At 44.2% G+C, this 27184-nt stretch overlaps 1 protein-coding gene and 1 long non-coding RNA gene across 3 annotated transcripts in view; one reads left to right on the forward strand and one right to left on the reverse strand.

Annotated features, from left to right (window-relative positions):
- The window catches only part of LOC311013493, a 61932-nt gene extending 52074 nt beyond the window's left edge, over nt 1–9858 (reverse strand). Inside the window, exons 1-2 of the long non-coding RNA XR_014597149.1 lie at nt 8734–9858; nt 8125–8702 (exon numbers count right to left, since the gene is read on the reverse strand). This is a non-coding gene — a long non-coding RNA (uncharacterized lncRNA). The remainder of the gene's footprint in view (nt 1–8124; nt 8703–8733) is intronic.
- The window catches only part of ugl (ureidoglycolate lyase), a 35621-nt gene extending 12240 nt beyond the window's left edge, over nt 1–23381 (forward strand). For both annotated transcript variants that reach the window (XM_084009557.1, XM_084009558.1), the window contains exons 5-15: nt 1029–1105; nt 2623–2733; nt 2876–2935; nt 5310–5466; nt 6258–6456; nt 9831–9909; nt 11296–11388; nt 13192–13264; nt 13359–13426; nt 18290–18414; nt 22797–23381. In XM_084009557.1, coding sequence (XP_083865683.1) covers nt 1029–1105; nt 2623–2733; nt 2876–2935; nt 5310–5466; nt 6258–6456; nt 9831–9909; nt 11296–11388; nt 13192–13264; nt 13359–13426; nt 18290–18414; nt 22797–22956 — 1202 coding nt within the window. In that variant the 3' untranslated portion in view covers nt 22957–23381. The remainder of the gene's footprint in view (nt 1–1028; nt 1106–2622; nt 2734–2875; nt 2936–5309; nt 5467–6257; nt 6457–9830; nt 9910–11295; nt 11389–13191; nt 13265–13358; nt 13427–18289; nt 18415–22796) is intronic.
- The last annotated feature ends 3803 nt before the right edge of the window (nt 23382–27184 follow it).

A 27184-nucleotide genomic window follows, 5' to 3' on the forward strand; every position in this document is an offset into this window, starting at 1 on the left:
AAGACATTCATTATTTCAAAGTTATATTTTTGGCCTTTTATTGCGGAAGGACATCGTGAAAGTTAAAGGGACGAGAGAGAACTAGATTTAAAAGAGGACCACAGGGTGGATTCAAACCTGTGACCGCGGCAGAGAGCCTCGGTACATGGGGCAGTAACTCTACCACTAAGCTATCAGCACAGGTAACGTACCCATTCAAACAGTCAGATCCACTCAGTGTCCTTATGATGGGGCAGTCATATTACACTACTACTAATACTATTAATACGACTTACGCATTCACACAGTTGGCGAGTTTTTGCCAGCTGTTCATCCTGCATTTGGCAGATGAAATTGTTGCCTTTTGCCTGTATTATTTTACTTCTTCGTATTTCTGTAAGATTATGGTTTGCTCCTCATACATGAAATATGCAGCTCCACTGCCGTAGACTGATCCATGTTTGTGATTGGTCAAATGCTGCAAACGCCGCCTCTTTCATGTACACAAGCTCATAACTGGACAGGGACACCCTGGGTTGACTTAACGAGTTGATAACCAGCGTCGTGTGACCGCTTCTCTCCGATTGCCTTTGTTAGGGTTACTTAAACTGGCTGATGTTGAACTCGCTTCGTAGTACAGGCCCCAGGTGTGGAACTAACTTGTCTCACATACAACTAAACTGGACACAGTCCAAAACAATGAAAGAACAAAACAATTGGACATTTTATTTAAAACATCATGGTCTGGATTAAAGTGACTATGAAGGTGAAACAAAAGAAAAACACACATAAACTACTTGGTTCTAACGGGACACTAACACCAGTCTTCTGGTGAAGCCCTGTCTTTTCTGACCCGTCCACCACCCAGACCTCCTCCCTACTGGAGCCTACACGGATTCATTCAAAACTCATTTGTGATATGTCAAGAGCAAATGTAATTCACCACAAATGAAGCTTCCATGCAGGCTGGTGCAACAGAGTCCAGTCTCAGGGCGACACATCCTCTCATGTGCTGCCTCATTCATCCACCTCCCTCCATATGTTCACAGATACTCCACACATATCTCAGGCTCCAGTGCTGATGCTGCGTCCTCGTGCCTGGAACATGGTGGAGCACAACATGATGGTAGGAAAACTATTCCCTTAGTTTAGTAAAGTGGCAGTCTGTAACATTTTCATCCATACTTGTCTTGTAAGTTTCTATCTATCAAAGAGCCAGTTAAAACAATGGTGATTGATCATGTGACCCACTAATGAAAGTGCTTGTTCTTGTTGCTTTCCCAGAAATAGGATCTCTGTGTCTGTGGCCACAGTCCCGCTAAATTCAAAATGAGTTTTAGCTTTTTCCGTCAGTCAGCAACGGTTAGTCTGCCCAGGCGGAGCTACTCACGGAAGTATGCTGCATTTACTTGTAATCGGAAATCTGTAACTTCCAACGGCTGAGTCAGGCTCCCTCCAGTCTAAAGTTTTTGAGCGGTGCAGCCAGGTACATTTCATTACTGCATGCACCGCATCTCAAATCTTACCGACTGCCACTTTAAGTGAGAGCAGAATTGACCAAATCTACAGCAAGTGGTTGAATGAAAAATAAACTGGATCGAATTTTGAAAAACTGTCGAGCTATAATGTGTTATGTTAATGTGCTTTGGTGCTCATAGTTAAAAGCTGTGATATGTGGCATTTGGAAACTGGACTTTGTGAACTCCTTTCGGTAGTATCGAAAAAGACCGAATGAAAACCGATTCTCATTTCATCCAAACAAAAACGTCTGCTTTCAGAATTTTTTTAAAGATGTTAGAAACACATTAAGTGACAGTGGGGCTTTAATAAGGTTACACACACTGCACAGCAGGTGCTGTAATCTGTGGGGCTGGTCACATTCCATAAATTAAGGCACATTGGGCCTCAGTCACCAATATGTGGAAAAAAGTTCCTGAGAAATGTCTCATGCCCATAAAAGGAGACTGAAAGTTGAGAGAGAAACAAAGAATGTCGAAACGGAAATCTAAAGATGGTGAACAACAAGTAATTAAACCTTTTTGTTGAGGGGAATGTGTTTCTTTATTGTGATTCAATTTAAACTATAATTAATCACACTGTTCAAGTCTAAATATTAAAGCCTTTACAAATGACCAATTCATTGAAAAGGGCCGCAAGTGTGTTGTCTGGTCCTAGGAGTGGGTCAGGACTGTTATCTGGTCCCAGGAGTGGGTCAGGACTGTTGTCAGGACTGTTCTCTGGTCCCAGGAGTGGGTCGAGACAGTTGTCAGGACTGTTATCTAGTCCCAGGAGTGGGTCGAGACAGTTGTCAGGACTGTTGTCTGGTCCCAGGAGTGGGTCAGGACCGTTGACCCATTGACCAGCCAGCAACGCCCCTGCAGCAGCACACACACACACACACACACACACACACACACACACACACACACACACACACACGCACACACACACACACACACACACACACACACACACACACACACACACACACACACACAGAGACAGACAGAACCAACTTGTTTAGCGGTCCAAGAAATGCTTGTGTTATTTGTGGAAACTTTTATTTTGATTTGTGTTGAAACTCTTTAAGTGTCATGGGCTAAATGAGTATGCTACATAAAGAAAACCTTACCTGTCCTCCAGGTGGCGGGGAAGGAGGCTCCTGGTCCTCTCTTTGACTTTGGACTCCTCATATTTCACTGTGGACGGACCCTTTTTAAAAACAAGAGTGGACCCTTTTTCTACCTATCAAAAGTAACAGACACACACACACACACACACACACACACACACACACACACACACACACACACACACACACACACACACACACACACACACACAAGTGACTGGTCTCCTATGAATACAGTCAACATGAAGCTGTAGTGTTTTGCAGGTGGAGAGCTGGATGGAGGCCAGACTATGGAACAAGATCTTTGTCTGGACTCAACAGAAGGTTTGCATGCGTGTCAGCGTTTATTCACAGTTACTATTTGTTACCTTTGTGTTCCTCTACAAAATAGTTATACTCTTGTCGATTATTGTGAAATTACAGCTGTTTTTAAAGTTTGCCAACTTTTGTTAAGTTAAAATATGTTTTGTCTGACCCAGATACCTGAACAAAGTTACAGTAAACATATCTAAACACAGATTCCTCTGGCCACACATCTTCATTCATATACATCACGTGGTAAATGGAAAAGAGTGACTGCTTTTCCTGCTATATGATAACAATAATAATAATATTAATCCATCCATCCATTGTCTACCGCTTATCCTGTATTTAGGGTCACGGGGGGGCTGGAGCCGATCCCAGCTATCATTGGGCGAAGGCAGGGTACACCCTGGACAGGACGCCAGTCTATCACAGGAAATAATAATATTAATAATAATAATAATACTAATGTATTGTATTTGAAGTTTCTGAGCATTTGCTTGTCAACATATTCTATACTGTCAAAAGTATTGGCTCACTTGCCTTGACTTGCAAATGAAATTAAGTGACATCCCATTCTTAATCCATAGGGTTTAATATGATGTCGGTCCACCCTTTGCAGCTATAACAGCTTCAACTCTGGAAGGCTTTCCACAAGGTTTAGGAGTGTTTATGGGACTTTTTGACCATTCTTCCGGAAGCATATTTGTGAGGTCACACACTGATGTTGGACGGGAAGGCCTGGCTCTCAGTCTCCACTGTAATTCATCCCAAAGGTGTTCTATCGGGTTGAGGTCAGGACTCTGTGCAGGCCAGTCAAGCTCTGTCATTTTACGTGGTCCACCACTTCTTGGCTGAGTTGCTGTCGTTCCCAATCACTTCCACTTTGTTATAATCCCACTGACAGTTGACTGTGGAATATTTAGGGAGGAAATTTCACGACTGGACTTGTTGCACAGGTGGCATCCTATCACAGTACCACGCTCGAATTCACTGAGCTCCTGAGAGCGACCCATTCTTTCACACATGTTTGTAGAAACAGTGTGCATGCCTATGTGCTTGATTTTATACACCTGTGGCCATGGAAGTAATTGGAACACCTGATTTCAATTATTTGGATGGGTGAGTGAATACTTTTGGCAATATAGTGTATGTATGGTGACTGAAGTTAAACAGACTGTTGGAGAACTAGCAGGAGCAGATTGGGTTATTAATAGATAATTATTAAATTATGAATTATAGATATTAATAGGATTATTAATATAATTTAAAAAAATGGGGCACCACCCTGAAATGAGTACAAACAGTACTCATATGCTAAATATTGTGAATTCTTTGCAGAAAAGTGGTTGCTGTCTTCAGGTTCCTGTGAAGGAAGGTTGTTGTCCTTGAAGTTGTGGATGGAGGAATTTCTAGTGAGATGCGTCTCGACTAGGAGTTCTTGTCTTTGTTGCAGAAGCAGTCTCCAACAGCCAGCTTGTTGGCTGTTTTAAGGGTACTGCTTGGGGACTTGAGACCTGTGGTCCAAATCCCAGGAGGAAGAGGGAGGTGGGGAGACCGCTTGTCTGGGCAGAATCCCAGGAGACAGAGGAGACCTCTGTTCAGGTCGACATCTCAGTAGAAAGAGGAGACCTCTGTTCAGGTCGACATCTCAGTAGAAAGAGAGAGATCCCAACTTGGTCTGCTTGGTACGAAGCAAAACTTCCACTGCAGTTGACCAATCAGAATGAAATCAGGAGTTCACAGGTGACACTTTCAGTGACACAGGCCTGCAGGCAGGTGGGGGAGGGGGAAGGACCCCCTGTAGAGGTGCGTGGCTGTGTTTCCACACAGAGGACGCTCCAATCTGAATGTATAGAAACAATTAAATCTTTGCAGGTGTGTGTGCTGTTAATGAGTGTGTAGAAGACATCAGCAAGAGGCCCAACATCCCATCAGCATCAATTCAATTTTATTTATAGTGTCATATCACAACACAAGTTCTCTCAGGACAATAACACATTGAGCAGGACAAGAACACACTCATGATTTTCAGAGTTAATACATCACCAGGAGCAAGACAAGCGAGGGAGTGAGAGAGAGAGAGAGAGAGAGAGAGAGAGAGAGAGCTAGAGTAAGAACAAATCAGAAGAACAAAAAGTTTGTTTCTGATTACGTTTGTAAGCATCAATGAACACATGCTTCTGTGTTCAGAAGAGTCTGAACACAGTTTGTAGAGGCGACAGTTTACTTTTACTTTTTAAACTGCCGGTCATGAAATCAATTTGCCCTGTGTAATTCTTTTTCATTTCTGTCTCTTTTTTTCATGAATGAATATCCTGATTATTGAGTAGTAGCATAAATGTCATCTGTGGGAAATGGGCCATCATATATTGTCACATTTGTGTGTGTCTAGTTGGGCATCCCACTGGGCAGCATTAAGGCAACGGTGCTAATTGAAAACGTATTAGCAGCCTTCGACATGGAGGAGATCCTCTACGAGCTGCAAGACCATTCAGCAGGACTCAACTGTGGCATCTGGGATTATTCAGCCTCCTTTGTCAATAAATTCGGTGAGCACAAACCTTCTGGCTTTTAGCTGCTTCAGACGTCTCTGTGAACCGCTTGCTTTACATTGAGGCTCCGCACACAGTTATTGCTTCAGGGAAAGTCCAGGCATGGAAGGATCACTGCATGGGCTGCTGATGCCCAGGGGCCCAAAGTATTGACCATAAGGAAACATGAAACAACTGCAAAGAACAAGAAGACTACAAAGAGACTATGAAAAGCAGCAAAACAACCACAGACAACTTGAAAAGAACAAAACAAATAGAAAAAGGCACAAGACGATGACAGAGAGACACAATGCTATACATATATGTCTATGTCTGTTCAGGGGCCCATTGTCTCATAATCTGAATAGATTCAATCAGAATATCAGAAATCATATCAGAATTCAGCCTGATCTCCTGAAAATGACATTCCTGCTCAACTAAACTACTTGTAAATTACGTTTCAAGGCAAAACTATCAATGAAGTTCATGAGTGGAGGAGGTCCAGGTGGTGAAGGAGGTCGGCGAGGTGTTGGAGGTCTGGGTGGTGGAGGAGGTCCGGGTAGTGGTGGAGGTCCGAAGGAGTCTGGTCTTCCCATGGAAACATTTTTCGGAGCCATTTCAGTTCTATGGGAACTTTTTCAGGATTTACAGAATTAGGGCTCATTAAATAGGTCTTAAATAGGAATGTGTTTATTATTCGTAATAACTTTGTACAATAAGCACATTGTACACAGAAGTGATGGTGAAACACACCGGCTCTGACTGAAGGAAGGAGGTCATGTGTTCATCATGTGTTCGTCCTCCTCTAGGTCACCGCCAGGCCTTCCTGCTGCCAGACCGCAGTAAATATGTCAACATGGAGAAGCGCTTCCTGCGCAGCTACATGGACCTGTTGGTTCAGACGTGCCACCGGAGGGGAGCGCTGGCCACGGGGGGCATGGCGGCCCTGCTGCTGCCTCAGGACCCACTCAGTGACTCCCACAACAGAGTGTTGGCTACCGTCACCAGGTTCGTGTAGACATAACATGACACAGACAGTTCCAGCCAGCTCTCCAAGATGTTCCCTCACAATAAACTGCATCCTGAATTACGCTTCAAGGTGAATGGGTTTGGTCGTGGGTGACGTCTGCTCTTGACGTATTGCAAATGAGTTTCAAACAGGTCAACTGAAGTCCATGTGGGGAGAAGGTCGGGGTGTATTCCAGAAAGCAGGTTCAACAAACCCTGAACCGGAGTTAGACATATTACTTTGTGTTTATGGAGAAAACAAGCTCCTCCTTAGAAAGTGGAGCAACACAGCTGCAGCAAAGCAGAGGCAGTTGGTGTGGGAGGCAACTGTTGACTGAATCAATGTTTGGTTTCTGTGGTACACTAATGAAAATAATGAAATTCTTTTGGATTTTGGTTCAATCTCACTGGAACAAAATGTGGCTCCAGCTGAAAATAAAACACAAGAATATTGTGCAAACAGGTAGACTAAGGCATAGTTTCATATTAAACAAAGTGAATTATATATCAGCTATAGAGTGGCGAAGTCCCGCCCCTTCCGCTAGACTCCATGGGACCTCTGAGATCGTAAAAAATGTATGGGTCTCAATGCAGCTAAAATAATTATTTGCCGGTCCCAGTCGTTATATGCCCCGAATAAGAAATATGTTGTTTGTGGATTTAAATAAAACATTTTCACGTCAAGAGTTTGACCGTTTATTGTGCAATTGTTCAGTTTAAGGCTGTAGAGAAAACACAATGAAAAGGACTACACTCGGCGTATGTGACGTCACGTCATCACCCTTTCTCACAGCGATTCAGTGCTGATCAAATGAAGATGTTCCTGAATGTTCCAATAAATAGTAAGGCGGGACATCGCCACTCTATTTCAATTTAGTAGATTTAACCCCAAACAGAATTCTGCTTCAACACAGAAATGTCCTTTAACATTTCAGAAAACTCCCATTCACAATAAATCTTGGAGCCATGCTGTTCTGGTTGGAGATTATGAAATGTTGGAAATATAAGGTAGGAGAATATTGTTCAGATATGTGATAGATTGTAAGGGGAAAATGGTAATATTCTACTAAATAATCAAAATTCTCTCCCGATGTGAGGCTACTAGAATCACTTTTGCTTCCATATTGATGGTGACAAAGGATGGACTCCCCATCTTACCACAGCTGGTTCAGGATCAGCAAAAGGGTGGAGACACAGACATGTAGGGAGAAACTCAGGAATGTTCACAGAGTCAGTTGGTAACCTAAAGATTAAGTTCACACTCTTTCTGGAAAGGAAAACCCAGAGTATCCCTCTTCTCACGTTGAACAGACTCAGAGTTTTAACTAAACCTGTTTTCTGGAACACACCCCTGGAGATTGGTGTTAGTGTCGCGTGATACCAAGCAGTTCTGTCACATTTTGGTTTTCTTTCAATTTCATAGTAAATTTAATACAAACTATGATGATTTTTTAGCAAACATAAATCATTTTGTTGCCTTATCCTAGCTATGTAGTTTTGAAGCGTAGTTTTCTTCGTTAACCATGTGTTTCAAACGGTCAGCAATCTGTTTCTGAAAAGTGAAGTCAATGCTGAAGTGCCTTAAACTTGCCTTCTCTCTACTGGCCATCATCTCTGGTGGCAAAAAGAAGTCTATGAGAAAATATGCCTCCTTCTCAGTCTGTCAACAATCTGAATCTCTGTTTCTAGTCTTCTTTAATCGAGCATGGTGTTCATTTAGTACATTATGGTCCATTTAGAGTCAAACAGACCAGAAAGCAGGGGATGCTTTAGGGACGGGGCTTACCTGCTGATTGACAGGTTGCTACCACCCTACCAATGCAGTTAGCTACTAAGATGACTTTAACACTTAGCTGTAGAGTTGGCCTTAAATTATGAAGCTAACTTTGTTACCAGCCTCACACCAGAATCCAGATGGATTCAGATCCAGTAAAGGTGCTGCTTGGGGTGCCGCTTATTCCAAATATGGTCACTTGAGTTTTCAGCAAAGATTTCAAGAAGGCGCCAAAATCAGTGGCGGCTGGCCAATAGAGGGCGCATGAGGAAGAATCAATAGCCCTTCATTGAATAATACGTTAAAAATGACTTTTACCTATATTTTTTAAACGAGCAGAGTGGGTAATATAGCCTTCTTTGCCCATTAACTGTGGTTATAAGTTTGACATTCATACTCTTCAGGACGAATAATAGGAGACTGCCCGAGCTGTTACACCACCACCCAACAGGTGGCATCAGAGAGCAAATGGCTCATTCATCGACCTGCTTGCCATAAAAAACACCTAGCAACTATGTTTAACAGGGAGTAATTAACTAATGAATCACAGAGAAAGTCGAAAGAAAGAAAATGGAAATTAAAATCTACAGCAATAGCTGCAGTTATGCTGTGTTCTTTGTAGCAGCGCTTCACATTGAACATCTTCAGGGCTCCTTCTCAGACTGGAGGCTTTTTTACACAGAGGAGAGAAGCGATCGCACCGTTTATAAAGAGCATTGATGACGAAGTCCACTTCTTATAAGTCTATGATTTCAAACTGCTCTGCAACTGTCTGGTCAGAAAAAAAAAGATTTTCCCTGGAAATGTAATTGAAAGCGCAAATTCTTTCTATAGAAACATTATTTTGTAGGAGACACTTACCTGATAGCTTCTAGCCTCTTTTGCTAACGCTAGCGCTGCGCGGACGCCACTTCCGTGTTTACCAAGCTGTTTCTGTGACGCAAGTTTCACGCAAGAGTATACATTTTTATAAATGCTTGTATTATGAGGTCAACACATCTTTTATAAATGCTTGTATTATCAGGTCAAGGGTATCAGGGTACACACAGTTGTGGCGTCGGCACAGCGCTAGCGTTAGCAGCAAAGGATAGAAGCTATCAGGCAAGTGTTCTTTTAAATAAACTCCTGGTGTACTTACAAACTTTCAAATGCCTAGTTTTGTGAGTACAGACCCTATGTGTACTCCTGCAGAAGTTTGGTAAAATTCCATGCATTATTAGTGGGGTAATTTACGAGATATACAAGATGTACCATCACGCCAGCACTAAGCCATTCGGCTGATAGCCCTATCTTGACCAATGTTGACCATCGCTAAAAATGCTTCTGAGGGGGTATTTGGCTGGATGTCATGGTGGAAATTACCTAGGGTGCATTTTACTCGAAACCATCACTTTAATATGTTGACTATTCATTTAGTCTCTCCTGTTCATTCTGTATGATACTTGTTCTGTTCTGACTCTTGTTGTTGTCTCCTTTGATGCTCTAATGCCTTATATTTTCTTTTCTTATCTGACTTGACAGATGTCATCTTCACAGTGACCTCAGTTTCAAATTGAATATGTCATATGTCACTCTGATACTGTTTTCTCCCACCTGTCAGACTGAAGTTGCTGGAGATCAAGGCAGGTGTGGACGGTTTCATGGTTTATGATCTGTGCTTGATTGAGCCCATGCAGGAAGTAAGCACTGGATCTCGAGCAATACAAAGCTTCCTAAAATACAGTTAATCATTGAGAGGCTAAGTCTTGCCCCTGTGGGACCTTTTTCAGAAAAATGTGGTAAGGTATTCAACAGACGGATACAAACATGTATTGATCCTGTTTGAATTGTACCATGAATTACACATGTGATATGTGTAAGTTTAACAAATGTTTCAGGTCCAAAAAGTCTCAGTGTGTCATAGGTTTGTCGTTGTATCATTTAGTTCAGTGTGAAACCATCAGGGAACTACATCTCTGATCTGACACAATGCACGTCACCAACATGGCAATCAGCTCGGCTTGCTAGTTCGCTAGATAAATTAGCTAGGTACGTCACCAACACGCCCGTTAGCTCTGCTAGCTGGCTAGCTAAATTAGCTACGTTCCATTACTAATGTAACATTATCTTAGCTGATGTGTTTTATCCAGCTACTCTTTTTATCAACAGTAAGAGAAAGAAGGAGAGAGACCTGTTGTTAGCGTGAGTAACGTTACATCCTGGTATCCAACACACGGAGAGACCTGTTGTTAGTGTGAGTAACGTTACATCCCGGTACCCAACACACAGAGAGACCTGCCGTAAGCGTGAGTAATGTTACATCTTGGTACCGAACACACAGAGAGACCTGTTGTTAGTGTGAGTAACGTTACATCCTGGTACCCAACACACAGAGAGATCTTTTGTAAGTGTGAGTACCGTTACATCCTGGTACCCAACACACAGAGAGACCTGTTGTTATAGTTACTTTACATCCTGGTACCCAACACATAGAGAGACCTGTTGTTAGTGTGAGTAACGTTACATCCTGGTACCCAACACACAGAGAGACCTGTTGTTAGTGTGAGTAACATTACATCCTGGTACCCAACACACAGAGAGACCTGTTGTTATAGTAACGTTACATCCTGGTACCCAACACACACAGAGACCTGTTGTTATAGCAACATTACATCCTGGTACCCAAAACACAGAGAGACCTGCCGTTAGCGTGAGTAACGTTACATCTTGGTACCGAACACACAGAGAGACCTGTTGTTAGTGTGAGTAACGTTACATCCTGGTACCCAACACACAGAGAGACCTGTTGAAGAAAGTCTTCATAATAACGACAGTCACAGTCTTTTACTTTAGCAGTTAAGACTTTTATTCACTTGCAAAACTATTTTTTTTATTGAAAAACAGGATAGGCTATGTGTAATTTATAGCAGCTACAATTCAAACAGGATCAATTCAGTATTTGACTCTTTCCGTTGACTACCTTCAATGGATTTTTTCTGAAATAAGGTCCCATGGTGGTTCAGCAGAAGGGGTGGGACTATAATGACCTGTGTTTTCTGTTCATGGTGATCCTTCACCTCTTTCAGCTCTTCAAGCTCCACACTGACGGTGAGAACCAGCTCCACCAGCTTCAAAACGACGTCACAGTGACTGCTGATGACCTACTGTCCATGCCTTCGGTCAGTCCCTCACTCTTCCCAGAATGAAACAGCAGTGGATACTTTAAGAACAGTTTACCATTATTAATTCATTCAGATTCAACCGTTGGTTGCAAAACCATACATGCCCAAACTAACTGAAACAAACTGCATTCTCCCTGCTGGCCACCAGGGGGTGACTCCACTGTTTGTATAGAACAGGGGTGCCCAACTCCAGTCCTGGAGAGCCACTGTCCTGCATGTTTTAGGTTTCTCCCTGCTCTAACACACATGATTCTAATGATTTTCAAACCTGTGACAAGCTTCAGCTGCTTGATAACGAGCACATCATTAGTATCAGGTGTGTTAGAGCAGGGAGAAACCTAAAACATGTAGGACAGTGGCTCTCCAGGACCGGAGTTGGGCACCCCTGGTATAGAAGTCTATGAGAAAATGGTCCTATTTCTCTCTTAATGTATTATCTCAGTAAACATTGTAAACACGAGTTCATGGTCTCAATCTCTAGTTTCAAGTCTACAAGCATGATGATGCTCTATTTAGAGTCAAATAGACTTTAAAGAGACAGTGTGTAGGAATTACTCCCATCTGGTGGTGAAATTGTATTTTGCATTCAAACGAATAGTGCTCTCTAGCGCATCGCTTTGTTGCAACTACGGTAGCTGTTATGTACCAAGAAGCTATGACAACATGTCGTCCAACACCACTTCATCAGTATTCTTTCAGGTGATGAGGTTGATATTTCAAACAAACGTATGTGAGCACGTACTATATAAGTCATTACTCCTCCAGCAAGTTAGTAATTTATGTTGCCATGTTTTTATTGGTTTATTTTTGGTAGCCTTCCATTACGATGTCATAGCCTATAGCAATCAGCTAGCAACTAGACACACAACAAACACAAAGTATGTGACTAAAGTGCTTATATTGCTCTACAACACTGACTGTAAAAGGTCAGAGGTCGTGTCCGGGTCGTCCACTACAGGTGGATGAAAAAGCTTGGTAGAAGTCGCTCTCCAGGAGCTCCAGGGGGACAGCAGGACGTAAAAGCGCAGCGGTCCCCGGGACTTATGCATCACAGGCGGATGAAAGTCAGTAAAAGTGGCTGTTCGCCCCGGGGGAGAGCCGGACCCTGCCCGTCCGGAAGATGTGATCTCCTTTCATTCAAGCTGGCTCTGAACCAAATCACGTTGAGGCGTCATGTCCCTCCTCGGCGGTTATAGCTTTCAAAATGGCGGAACGACATGGAAGCCTCCCGAGGACTTACCTGTCCATATACAAATACTTCTTACGAGGATAAATAAGATTATTGGCAGAAGTAATTTTACACTTATGAGGAAATATTTATGAATCAAGATATTGATTTTAGCTAATAAATTACTTAAAATGTTACACAGTGTCCCTTTAAACGGGGGATGCTTTAGGACTTGTTACAGCAATCTGTCAATCAGAATTGAGGCGTAGTAATGTGTATCCTTGGTTATATGTACATTTTAATTTGGGCGCTCCCTGTTTTCGTCATTGTGTGATTTCAGTCCATGAAATCTTGGGCACCTAACAAGCATTGTACTTAAATGTTTCCAGTTCATTTAGTTGTACACATGACTGCAAATGAAAAACCAAGTCTTGTTCCACCACAAAACTCCAGAACTCCACTGCAGGCATGAACACAATTATTCCAAAACCTTTTCCCTTTTGTAAATTGGGAAGTCCAACATGTTGCTCCTTTAGGTTTTTAGGTTTGTGAATATATGAATCTTGATAACTTCATGTAACAGGATGTGCTGTCTGTGTGAGTATATTGTGATGTATTTTTTTGTTCCCCAGGGAGGAGTCACCCTTCCTGGTTTGAGGTATAACATTGCGGTTGGCGTCCTCTTTGTTAATGCTTGGCTATCAGGTACATTCCCATGTGGGTGTTGTCGTCATCTTTGGGAGCAGACAGGATTAAGTGAGTCTTTTGTGTGGACAGTTAATGACATGCTGTTTCTTAGGTATCGGACACTTCTTTTACAGAGGCCAGGTGGAAGACTCAGCCACTGCGGAAATTTCTAGATCACAGGTGGGTTTAGGATTACACCATATAACTTCAGCATGTGGGCAATTTACTACAAAAATAAACAAGAATACACAGAGTGTATGCTTCCATAATCCAGTAGATTTTTTAAAATAAATATTTATCAAAAAAATAAATTAAAAAAATGTTGTATAACAAAAGTCTGTCTGCAGATGTTAAGGCTTTGCACAAGGAGGGGTCCACTCAGATATTACCAAGTAAATTTCATGTTGCTATAGCCCCACCTGCAGGTTAAATGCTATCTTGAAGCAATACATCAGCAATACATTGAACGCATCACCAAACCGACAAATGACCCCAAAGACCTTTGGGATCAGATGAGTGAGTCACAAGTAGAACTTTCAGAAGACATGGGTCCCATTACATCTGTAGGAAATCTAACACAGCCTTCCACAATAAGAGCATTACATTTACATTTAGGAGACGCTTTTGTCCAAAGCGACTTACAATAAGTACATTTGTCAAAAGAAGGAAACAAAGAAACCACAACGTATCATTGCCGATAAAGTAAGAGCTAAAAATAGAACAAGTGTTAGGTCCTCATCTGAGTAAAGTAGTACCTTAAGAGCAACAGTGCTATGATCAGAGTGCTATAGGTAAGGGTTGTTTTTTTTTTTTTTTTTGGGGGGGGGGGGGGGGGGGGGGTGTTAGTGGGTCATGCTATGTAGAGTCGAGGTGAAGTCTGAACAGGTGAGTCTTGAGGCTTTTTCGGAAGATGGCAAATGACTCTGCTGTCCTGACATTAGTCGGGAGTTCATTCCACCACTGAGGCGCCAGAACAGAGAAGAGTCTGGACTTTGCTGAGCGACATTTGTTTGATTTCAGCGATGGTGGTACCAGCCAGCCAGCTGAAGTAGAGGAGCGAAGTGCTCGCTTCGGGACATGAGGTTTGACCAGTGTTTGAAGGTAGATGGGTGCCGTTCCATTGATGGCCCTGAAGGCAGTGCCATCGTCTTGAATTGGATGCGTGCTGCAACAGGGAGCCAGTGGAGGTCACGGAGGAGGGGGGTCACATGGGAGAATTTGGGTAGATTGAAGATAAGGCGTGCTGCAGCGTTCTGGATACGCTGCAATGGTTTAATCGCAGAGGCCGGGAGTCCGGCCAGGAGAGAGTTGCAGTAGTCAAGGCGGGAGATGACCAGTGCTTGGACCAGGAGTTGCGTTGCATCCTTTGTGAGGAAGGTCCGAATCCTGCGGATATTGTAGAGGGCAAATCTGCAGGATCAAGCCACAGCAGTGATGTTGGGGGTGCAGGATAGTTGGTCATCGAGGATTACACCCAGTTTCCTCGCAGTTGACGACGGCAATACTGTGATGCCCTCGACAGTGACCGACAGGTCCATACGAGGGCAGTCTTTCCCTGGGATGAAGAGGAGTTCGGTTTTATTCAGGTTAAGCTTCAGGTGATGTGCAGTTGTCCAGACAGAGATGTCAGCCAGACAGTCCGAGATGCGAGTTGCAATGTGAGTGTCAGAGGTTGGGGGAAAAGAGAGGAACAGCTGGGTGTCATCTGCGTAGCAATGGTAGGAGAATCCATGCGATGTGATAACAGAACCTAGTGATCTGGTGTATAGTGACAACAGAAGTGGTCCTAATACTGAGCCTTGAGGGACACCCTTGTCCAGAGAACAGGGTTTGGACATAGAGCCATTCCATGCGACCTGAAAGGTGCGATTTGTCAGGTATGATGTAAACCAGGTGAGAGCAGAGTCAGTTATGCCAAGTTCTGCCAGAGTGGAGAGGAGGATTTGGTGGTTGACTGTGTCGAATGAAGCAGATAGGTCGAGGAGAATGAGAACGGAGGAGTGGAATGAGGCTCTGGCGTGAGGAGGGCCGTCTCAGTGGAGTGAGCAGTCCTGAATCCTGATTGATTAGGGTCAAGGAGGTTGTTCTGCGAGAGATAGGATGACAGTTGGTTGTAGGCGGCACGTTCCAAGGTTTTAGAGAGGAATGAAAGAAGAGATACAGGTCTGTGGCTTTGGATGTCAGTAGCGTCTAGGGTGGGTTTTTTAAGGAGAGGCTTCACTGTAGCTGTCTTAAAAGCCGCTGGAATGACACCTGAGGTGAGGGAGGAGTGGATCAGGGTGGTGAGGAATGGCAAGATGTCGTGTGAGATGTCCTGGAGAAGAGAGGAGGGAATCGGGTCAAGGGAGCAGGTGGTGGCACGGTTGGATGTAACAAGTGCGTGAACGTCTTCAGAGGTGAGGGGGCTAAAGCTGGTAAGGCCATCAGAGTTGAGAGTTGGGGGAGATGTTTTCTGGGAGGGAATAGGCGTGAATGAGGAGCTGATGTCATTTACTTTCTTGGTAAAGTAAGTTGCAAAGTCATCAGCAGTAAGGGAGGAAGGAGAGGGAGGGGTAGGAGGGGTGAGGAGGGAGGAGAACATGGAGAAGAGTTTCCTGGGGTTGGAGGCGGAAGAGTTGATCTTTGCCAGGTAGAAGGCAGATTTAGCTGCTGAAACAGTTGAGGTGAAGTCAGAGAGGAGGTGGTGGTAGTGAGCAAGGTCCTCGTGCTGGCCCGATTTCTTCCATTTTCTCTCTGACGCTTGCAACAATGATCTGTTGGTTCAAGGAGAGTGAGGACATCAGGATGGAGGAGGCTTCCTCAGTAGGCATTAAGGAGAACTGTTCTGAGGATGGTAACGAGGAGATAACAGTTGAGGAGAGAGCGGAGGGAGTGAGGGATTTTAGGTTGCGGCGGCTGGTGACCGTTCGAGGCGTAGAGGGGAGGGATGTGGTGGGCTTCACAGGGAGGGAGAAAGTCACAAAGTGGTGGTCAGACACGGTGAGCGGGGTAACAGAGAGTGCTGAGATGCCACAGGATCTTGTGAAGACAAGGTCAAGTTGGTTCCCGGCCCGGTGAGTTTGTGGAGAGGGGGAGAGTGTAAGGTCAAATGCGGAAAAGAAGTCAATGAATTCAGATGAATGCAGCTTTCCCGGGTGGATGTTGAAGTCTCCGAGGACGACGAGTGGTGTGCCATCATCAGGGGAGCAGCTCAGGAGGGCATCCATCTCATCTAAAAAGTCACCGAGAGGACCGGGTGGGCGATAGATCGCTATGATGTTGAGCTTGAAAGGAAGGGTGACAGACGGCGTGGAATTCAAGTGTAGATCGGGGTAGGTGGTCCAGAGGAAGGACCTGGTAGGACCATCACGGTGAGATGAGGAGCCCAGTTCCTCCTCCTCGCCCTGTTCGTCTTGGGGAGTGTGAAAACTAGTAGGCAGTTGAAAGGGCAGCTGGAGTGGCAGTGTTTTCTGTGGTGATCCAGGTCTCCGTGAGGGCCAGGAAGTGGAGAGTATGCAGGGAGGCATAGGCTGAAATGGTGTCCACATTCTTGACTGCAGACTGGCAGTTCCACAGCCCCCCTAGTACTTCAAGTTCCTTACCGGTGGAGAATGGTGGGTAGTAGAGATTGGATGGGTTACAGCCTCGAGTGAAGGGTCTCTGGTAAAATCTTCTCCAGTGTGATGTCCTGACTGGGATAAGACACATGGCTGCGATGGGTGGTGGTTGAGATGTTATGCCTACCTCAATGGACTTCCTCGATGGACTCCCACAGATAGACTCCCTTTGTCTTTGTTCAGTTGTCTTGACTCCCACAGATAGACTCCCTTTGTCTTTGTTCAGCTGTCTTTGTTCAGCTGTCTTTGTTCAGCTGTCTTCGTTCAGCTGTCTTCGTTCTGATGTCCTGACGCTGTAGTGACAGCCTTTTAAGTGCTCAGTTTACCTCATGCACTGACTGTGACCCCTCCCTCCAATCAAGTCTATTGACTACAGCTGAGCTGGCTGAAACTAGCTGATTGCTCACTTAGCATAGACAGCTTCACAAGAATCATGCCAAGAGCATCATGCCAACAGTAGAACATGGGGGTTTTAGTGTGCTGGTCTGGGACTACTTTGCTGCTTCAGGACCTGGACCAAACATGGTGGTTTTAGTGTAATGGTCTGGGGCTGCTTTGCAGCTTCAGGACCTGGACCAAACATGGTGGTTTCAGTGTGATGGTCTTGACTGCTTCAGGACCTGGACCAAACATGGTGGTTTTAGTGTGATGGTCTGGGACTGCCTTGCTGCTTCAGGACCTGGACCAAACATGGTGGTTTTAGTGTGATGGTCTGGGACTGTTTTGCTGCTTCAGGACCTGGACCAAACATGGTGGTTTTAGTGTGATGGTCTGGGACTACTTTGCTGCTTCATGACCTGGATCAAACATGGTGGTTTTAGTGTGTTGGGCTGGGACTGCTTCGCTGCTTCAGGACCTGGACCAAACATGGTGGTTTTAGTGTAATGGTCTGGGGCTGCTTTGCTGCTTCAGGACCTGGACCAAACATGGTGGTTTTAGTGTGATTGTCTTGACTGCTTCAGGACCTGGACCAAACATGGTGGTTTTAGTGTGATGGTCTGGGACTACTTTGCTGCTTCAGGACCTGGACTGAACATGGTGGTTTCAGTGTAATGGTCTGGGGCTGCTTTGCTGCTTCAGGACCTGGACCAAACATGGTGGTTTTAGTGTGATGGTCTGGGACTGCTTTGCTGCTTCAGGACTTGGACCAAACATAGTTGTTTTAGTGTAATGGTCTGGAGCTACTTGGCTGCTTCTGGACCTGGACAACTTGTGATTATTGATGGAACCATGGATTCTGCATAATTGAATATAATAAATTGTCTCACTTGAAAGAGTTGCATCAGGTTTCCCTTCCAGTCCACTTCCTTCCAAAGTATCTCATCCTTCAAGGAGCATGCCTTTGTCACCCACACAGATAGATAGCTTAGACAGTTTATTGGTAACCAGCCATGTTAGCTGGGACCTGACTGAGCTGACATTATACTGTGTATCATGTTTGTGTCAGGTGTGGCAGTGGATCCGTCATCAGACACAGCTGGAGGATGATGGCAGGATGGTGAGCCGGCGGCTGGTGACTGACCTCACCAAGGAGCTGTTGACGGAGCTCAGGATTCTCTGCCACTCTGTCAGGTAAGCAGCCTTCAGGACACCACCAATTACAGTTAGTGTTCATTGTAGATCACTAGCTCCACTGATACATGTAGCCCTATGGGAATTTTGGGTATTTCACTATTTCCGTTTTGTATTTTTATTTTGTTTTATTTACTGTTAGACGTGTTTTCTAAAGTCTGGAAATGTGTTTAAATAATGTTTGCATGCATTTAAACGTGTTAGTTTAAATTCACGTAATGTGTGTTGATTGGGTGAGAACCAATCAGAAGTCGGGGTGAGAGTTCGACCTGTTGGAGGAAGCTGGACGTGAACGGGACGAGCGGAAGAAGGAGACGGGAGGAGGAAGAAAAGGACGCGAGAGCGAAGTGCTGGACACTGCGGCTAAAAAGTTCGGTAGAACGCCGAGTTTTAAGGCACGTTACTTTAGATGCGCTAGAACACCCGGCCATCGTGTTTAGAGGAGTATCTAGGAGTGACTTTGGGAGTGTTGGTGCTTCGGCGGTGAAGGACTCAGCTAGAGTTTCACCGGCAAGAGGACGGCTAATTCGGCGTGAGCTAGCCCAGAGTGTCGGGAGATTTAGCTAGCGGGTAGCCTGCTCGGCGGACCCCGTGGGGCATTGATCTACGAGCTCATCCATCGCCTGGACGTCTCTGCTAAGCTGTGACGATGGTTTCATTCACCCGCATCGCCAGGACGGCGCTGCTACAGCGGAGATGAGGACAACGACCAGCTAGCAGTGAGATTTCTTTGTTGCGCATTGGTGCGAAGCGGACATTTTGGTTCCGATCTCCACGCTCACAAGTGATACTACGGGCCTGCAACGTGCTCTGACTTTATCCGACGTGGGTGGGTTATCATAACAGTTTCCTTGAACATTTATTTAGCTACATGCCGGCTTAGTTTAGGTTAGGTGAAACTGTGTTGGTGTTGCAATGTTGTATTGATCCGTTTCATTTCAATTGCACGGGAACTGTGAAGGCAACTTTAATTATTTCATCTGTACATGTGTATGTGTGTATTTTATATAATATAATTTTTCAGTAAATCGTCTTACTGAAATCCATTGAATATTTGGCTCTTACTGGGTATTTCGTTATATCAGTGTGTAAGCTAAGAGTTAAAGAGGTACAGTAACTTTATTTACAGTAAGCATATTTCTGTGTGGGTAAACAAGATTCCTGGTTATATACGACATTCAATTTGATGCTTATTGTACAGGTAAAACATTTCGTTTTTGAAAGTAGTTAATTACTGAATATCGGTTATTTTAGTCATTGATTATTGCATGGGTAATAGAGTAAATTAAAGGGAGTAAAAAAAATAGCAATTTAACTACAAGGTAAAACTAATTTAAGGAACAACTTTAGCCTTGTATCTAGTTTCAAACACTTGGTTATTCATTTAAGTTAGCTATATAGTCACCTGATTAACACTGTTGGTGTACTGTGAATAGCGTTACATGCTGATCAGTGATAATTAGGCAAATATATTTAGCGCATTAATTAGCATTAGAGAGAGAGATCTCTCGCAAATAAAGGAATTCGGGAGCGCACCTCAAGAAAAATAGCTTAAGGACAGCTAGGGGGCGCTACATAAATGGGGGCTCGTCCGGGATCAATTTAATTAATGCAATAAATTGATTATTAACTAAAAATCAGTGTTTAACTGTAGGCATTAGCCTGTATTTTTATTAGCTTCCCCAAGTAAATAAGTCAGATAGTTTATTTAGAAGCTAAAATCCTAAAAGAACATGGAGTCGCAGAGTACCACTGTAGAATTAGTCAAAGAGCTCAAAGTCTGGTGCGGAAGAGAAGAGTTGGATGAAGCACATGCTGTAATGGTGATGATTCCAGAAGATGAAGCCAATGTCCAGATTGAAGAAGCCATGGCAAACATCAAAGCCTTAGAGCGAGTGAGAGGACGGACACTCAGTCTAAAACTCAACCTACTAAAAGTGCTCTGCGAGTGTAAGGAAGTGGTGGATCCCACCAAAGTCCCTCCAGAACTGTGGCCAGCTGGCAAGACGGTAAAGTGGAGGATCATTGTTGTTCCTGGAAATACGGGTTCAGGTGATGGTACTTCTCCTAGCCCGTTGAAGAGTTGGTTGGATGACCCGCCAGCGGATGGCTCGGCTGAATCCATATTTCGTGCAGTAGGTGATTTGTTAGCTAAGATGGAGAAACCATCTGGCGAGAACAGCAGTTACCGGCGTCTGAGAGTGTTCTCGGGTACTTTGCCGACCCCAGCTGGCGAAGAGTCTCTTGAACATTGGTTAGAACATGCGCGTCTGATGGTTGAGGACAGTGAGTGTTCCACGAGACTGGTGAAGACCTGAATTTCGCCTTTAGGTTGCTACAGTAGCAGCCAAAGGAAAAGCTGTTTGACTTTCTGCGACGTTTAGAGTTGTCGTTGACCAAGGTAGTTCGCCGCGGTGGTCTCCCTACAGGCCGTGTCGACCGTGCTCGAGTGGAGCAGCTGCTCAGAGGAGCTGTCCACTCTGATATGATGCTTGTCCAGCTCAAACTCAGAGAACGGAAGGAAAACCCTCCCTCATTCTTGGAACTGGTGAGCGATATCCGAAGTGAAGAAGAGTATGAGTCTTCAAGGGCAAAGTTGAACACATCTATGCAGAGAGTACATGCAAACCCTGCTATGGAAAGTAGACAGGAAGACGTTGAGCATTTGAGATCTGAAGTTCAAGAACTCAAGTCAATGTTCACCTCCATGAAAAGGACGCGAGAGCGAAGTGCTGGACACTGCAGCTAAAAAGTTCGGTAGAACGCCGAGTTTTAAGGCACGTTACTTTAGATGCGCTAGAACACCCGGCCAGTGTGTTTAGAGGAGTATCTAGGAGTGACTTTGGGAGTGTTGGTGCTTCGGCGGTGAAGGACTCAGCTAGAGTTTCACCGGCGAGAGGACGGCTAATTCGGCGTGAGCTAGCCCAGAGTGTCGGGAGATTTAGCTAGCGGGTAGCCTGCTCGGCCGACCCCGTGGGGCATTGATCTACGAGCTCATCCATCGCCTGGACATCTCTGCTAAGCTGTGACGACGGTTTCATTCACCCGCATCGCCAGGACGGCGCTGCTACAGCGGAGATGAGGACAACGACCAGCTAGCAGTGAGTGTTCTTTGTTGCGCATTGGCGCGAAGCGGACATTTTGGTTCCGGTCTCCACGCTCACAAGTGATACTACGGGCCTGCAACGTGCTCTGACTTTATCCGACGTGGGTGGGTTATCATAACAGTTTCCTTGAACATTTATTTAGCTACATGCCGGCTTAGTTTAGGTTAGGTGAAACTGTGTTGGTGTTGCAATGTTTCATTTCAATTGCACGGGAACTGTGAAGGCAACTTTAATTATTTCATCTGTACATGTGTATGTGTGTATTTTATATAATATAATTTTTCAGTAACTCGTCTAACTGAAATCCATTGAATATTTGGCTCTTACTGGGTATTTCGTTATATCAGTGTGTAAGCTAAGAGTTAAAGAGGTACAGTAACTTTATTTACAGTAAGCATATTTCTGTGTGGGTAAACAAGATTCCTGGTTATATACGACATTCAATTTGATGCTTATTGTACAGGTAAAACATTTCGTTTTTGAAAGTAGTTAATTACTGAATATCGGTTATTTTAATCATTGATTATTGCATGGGTAATAGAGTAAATTAAAGAGAGTAAAAAAAATAGCAATTTACTACAAGGTAAAACTCATTTAAGGAACAACTTTAGCCTTGTATCTAGTTTCAAACACTTGGCACTTGGTTATTCATTTAAGTTAGCTATATAGTCACCTGATTTACACTGTTGGTGTATACTGTAATATATTTAGCGCATTAATTAGCATTAGAGAGAGAGATCACCTCAGGAAAAATAGCTTAAGGACAGCTAGGGGGCGCTACACACACACACACACACACACACACTATATATATATATTAGGCCTGTCTGTACCAGAATGTGAAGCCTCTACTAATTCTAATAACATTACAGTTCTAACAACAACTTTGAAAACATTCAACTTTGTGTTTTCTTGATACAAACAGTAGAGTTTGCAGTGGAAATATTAATAATTAACTGTTTAACTTTACACGCATCTTATCTTAGTTATCCAGCATGTCTTTGGCATGTGTGAGGAGTCCGGGGAACCCAGAAAGAACCTGGTCAACATTAGTCAGCAACATGACACAGTTAGTCTGAATTCTCAGATCGAGAGCAAGACAAAATGTTTACATTTCATAACTTTGACTTGCCAGAAATGTTTTTCTAGTTCCGCCTTGCCATAGTTTATCCTGCTGGAAGTGGGTTTCTATAGTTATTTTATTTTTGTATGTCTCTTTCATATCAGCACTGTGACTCAGGTGTTCAGGTCTTTCTCTCTGTCTGTTTTCTGCAGGGCAAAGCAGAGATTATACACAGCAGCAGACATCTTCCTAGAAGTGGTCCTAAAGCGAGATTTCCCAGAGTTCATCACCACCTACTTGAATCAGGACCACACCTTTCTGAGCTCCCAGAACACTGGGCAGAATGAGGACACGCCCCAACACAAACTGTGAAGGCCCAGCTTGAAGACTGCAGCTTTTACAAATTACAACGGACACTTTTAATTATTTTAGCTGTAAAAGAGTTCATCAGTTAGTTCAAGCTACGACAAGAAACTTTCACTTTGTGTTGAGTGTTTCCAAGTACCAGAGTCCCTTTTAAAAAAACTCATTTTACTGAGGCAGGGTCTGACAGTCTGGTCTGCCCAGTCCTGGCCCTCCCGTGCCTCCCTTCCCTCCAGCAGCCCAGCAACACAGCCTGGTCCTCCAGTAGCATGGCATCAGTGTTGGGTCTCAGCATGGATCGGCGGAGCAGGGAGGTGAAGCTCTGCTCCTCCTCATGGCCAGGAGCAGAGCTCCTATCGGAGTTCTGACTGCAGTTACAAATAAAAGGAATAAAAATCAAGTTTACACATTTTTCATAATTGTTGTATAGCCTTATTAATATTATTCACCAAATGTTATTTTTTTTCTAAATAATACATGTTTAATGCTTAAAGTCTTTAAAATAAACTGTATCCCTGAGAGGAGTGCCCCCCCCCCCCCCCCCCCCCAACATGCCCCCCCGACTGTTCTTCTAGTCACATGACCTTCAGGAAGTAGCAAAAATCTTTGGAGGGAAATCATCTACAAGAAGCAGAGTATCAACCTTTATTTTGATGTTTTAGAATGTTTTTTTTTTTTTGTAATTTACAAAATATGGTTAATAAACATGTTAAAATTAGTTTTCTGTGGTCACCATGTGCTAGCCTGTATGTTCAACACATGTCCAGTAGACCACAGCAGTAAAAGTGAACGGGAAAAACAAGTTCTGGTGGCCAGGTCCATGAGAGGACATGAGCTGGTACAGGGATGAGCACACTGGATGTGTCGAGGTCAGAGGTCAGACAAGACGGTGTGGACTGACAGAAACCTTGCTCTGTGACATAGTTTAATGAAGCGTGTTGTCGTTCACATGTGGGATGCCTGAATGAATGTGTTCCTGATACTTCAGTACATTTGATGGTTGAACCATCAAATGGGATGGGTTGTTTAGTAGTGTCCCCATGTTACCTCCTGTCCACCCTGTGTGTTAAAATACGAATTCAATCAAATTACCAAACATTATGCAAATCTCTGTGGTAACTTGCATTTAATTCATTTGTAAAAGGAAATCACTTAAAAATGGGGTTAGAATTACATTAAAATGACTTTTTACCCTAAAAGAAATGTGTTGAAATTACATTGCACCTTCAAATTAGGGCTGCAACGATTCATCGAGTTACTCGATTAACTCGATTATGAAAATTCCTCGAGGCAAAACATCTGCCTCGAAGCCTCGTTAAATTCCTATGACGCGCCTATGTGCAGGGATCTGATTGTTCCACACGGACCGTTGTTCAGGAAGCACACCAGCGCGTCATACACGGTCATTCATTCTGAATTTAGTTGGCGCGATGGCGGAAAGTCAGACTCAGAATGTCCGTAAACGACAGAGAGTATCAAAAGTTTGGGATCATTATATATTGGAGGAAGAGAACAAGGTGCAGTGTGTCTACTGCAAAGCAGACCTGGCTTACCACTGCAGTACGACGTCAATGATTCAACATCTGAATCGAAAACATCCACATGCTGTTTCACCAAGAGTCGCTGAAACAAGGTAACGTAGCCTAAACCTTTACATTGATGTTCGCTGATTTTAACCCTCTGAGACCCATTGTAGCGTATACGCTACAAAATATCATGTTGTTTTTAGAGCGTCATAACTCCATAATGGTTTGCGCTAGAAACATGCGTTTTTTTTTCCTCTTAAACTAGAGAAACGGGGCTAAACAACGGTATCCTGCTTGCCCATGTGAGCGATTTATTTCTGACAACAAAACGAATGCGTAAAGTAGTAAAATGTGTGACTAGATGTCTCCTCGTCTCCGTGGCGCATTTCTCCGTTTTGTTTATGTATATCGATCACTTCTCATCCGCCATCTTGCGAGTGACGTATAGAGTTACGTTTATGCATCGGACGCTCGTATTGGCTCCCGTAGCAGCTTTTACAGCCAATCGGAAAGCCTGATTTACGCTTGGCCGTGAGTTGTTGTTTGCCCAAACGGACGGAGGAGTTCAAAGCAGAGAAAAGAATGGTCAAACAGTTACTGTAGTGATAGAGAAAGCTAAATACATAAATGGCACAGAAGAAGTACACTATATATTTTTTTATCCGATTCCTCGATTAATCGATCGATAAAGTGCTAAATTAATCGATTACAAAAAGAATCGATAGCTGCAGCCCTACTTCAAATAGAAACATGTCAAAATAATTCTGCCTCACTTGCGTCTTGTAATTTATAACAGTTCACACTGACCAAAGTGCTGCACATAGTGCATTAAGAAGGTAAACAAGTAAAATTAACAATGCTGAATAATACACATAAAACACAAACATCCACATACTAACAGTCAAAGGTGTGCAGAGGTAAGATAATTACATTTACATTTAGGTCATTTAGCAGACGCTTTTGTCCAAAGCGACTTACAATAAGTACATTTGTCAAAAGAAGGAAAGAAGGAAACCACAACGTATCATTGCTGATAAAGTAAGAGCTAAAAATAGAACAAGTGTTAGGTCCTCATCTGAGTAAACTAGTACTTCAAGAGCAACAGTGCTACGATCAGAGTGCTATAGGTAAGGTTTTTTTTTTTGGGGGGGGGGGGGGGTTTAGTGGGTCATGCTATGTAGAGTCGAGGTGAAGTCTGAACAGGTGATTCTTGAGCCTTTTTCTGAAAATGGCAAATGACTCAGCTGTCCTGACATTAGTCGGGAGTTCGTTTCACCACTGAGGCGCCAGAACAGAGAAGAGTCTGGACTGAGCTGAGCGACATTTGTTTGATTTCAGCCATGGTGGTACCAGCCGGCCAGCTGAAGTAGAGGAGCGAAGTGCTCGCTTCGGGGCATGAGGTTTGACCAGTGTTTGAAGGTAGATGGGTGCTGTTCCATTGATGGCCCTGAAGGCCAGTGTCATCGTCTTGAATTGGATGCGTGCTGCAACAGGGAGCCAGTGGAGGTCACGGAGGAGGGGGGTCACATGGGAGAATTTGGGTAGATTGAAGATGAGGCGTGCTGCAGCGTTCTGGATACGCTGCAATGGTTTAATCGCAGAGGCCGGGAGTCCGGCCAGGAGAGAGTTGCAGTAGTCAAGGCGGGAGATGACCAGTGCTTGGACCAAGAGTTGCGTTGCATCCTTTGTGAGGAAGGTCCGAATCCTGCGGATATTGTAGAGGGCAAATCTGCAGGATCGGGCCACAGCAGTGATGTTGGGGGTGCAGGATAGTTGGTCATCGAGGATTACACCCAGGTTCCTCGCAGTTGACGACGGCAATACTGTGATGCCCTCGACAGTGACCGACAGGTCCATGCGAGGGCAGTCTTTCCCTGGGATGAAGAGGAGTTCGGTTTTATTCAGGTTAAGCTTGAGGTGATGTGCAGTTGTCCAGACAGAGATGTCAGCCAGACAGTCCGAGATGCGAGTTGCAATGTGAGTGTCAGGACGGGGGAAAAGAGAGGAACAGCTGGGTGTCATCTGCGTAGCAATGGTAGGAGAATCCATGCGATGTGATAACAGAACCTAGTGATCTGGTGTATAGTGACAACAGAAGTGGTCCTAATACTGAGCCTTGAGGGACACCCGTGTCCAGAGAACAGGGTTTGGACATAGAGCCATTCCATGTGACCTGAAAGGTGCGATTTGTCAGGTATGATGTAAACCAGGTGAGAGCAGAGTCAGTTATGCCAAGTTCAGCCAGAGTGGAGAGGAGGATTTGGTGGTTGACTGTGTCGAATGCAGCAGATAGGTCGAGGAGAACGGAGGAGTGGGACGAGGCTCTGGCGTCTCGCAGGGACTCGGTCACTGTGAGGAGGGCCGTCTCAGTGGAGTGAGCAGTCCTGAATCCTGATTGATTAGGGTCTAGGAGGTTGTTCAGCGAGAGATAGGATGACAGTTGGTTGTAGGCGGCACGTTCCAAGGTTTTAGAGAGGAATGAAAGAAGAGATACAGGTCTGTAGCTTTGGATGTCAGTAGCGTCTAGGGTGGGTTTTTTAAGGAGAGGTTTCACGGTAGCTGTCTTAAAATCCACTGGAATGACACCTGAGGTGAGGGAGGAGTTGATCAGGGTGGTGAGGAATGGCAAGATGTCGTGTGAGATGTCTTGGAGAAGAGAGGAGGGGATCGGGTCGAGGGAGCAGGTGGTGGCACGGTTAGATGTAACAAGT

Source organism: Eutrigla gurnardus, assembly GCF_963514095.1.
Source record: "Eutrigla gurnardus genome assembly, chromosome: 5".
Classification (NCBI taxonomy): domain Eukaryota; kingdom Metazoa; phylum Chordata; class Actinopteri; order Perciformes; family Triglidae; genus Eutrigla; species Eutrigla gurnardus.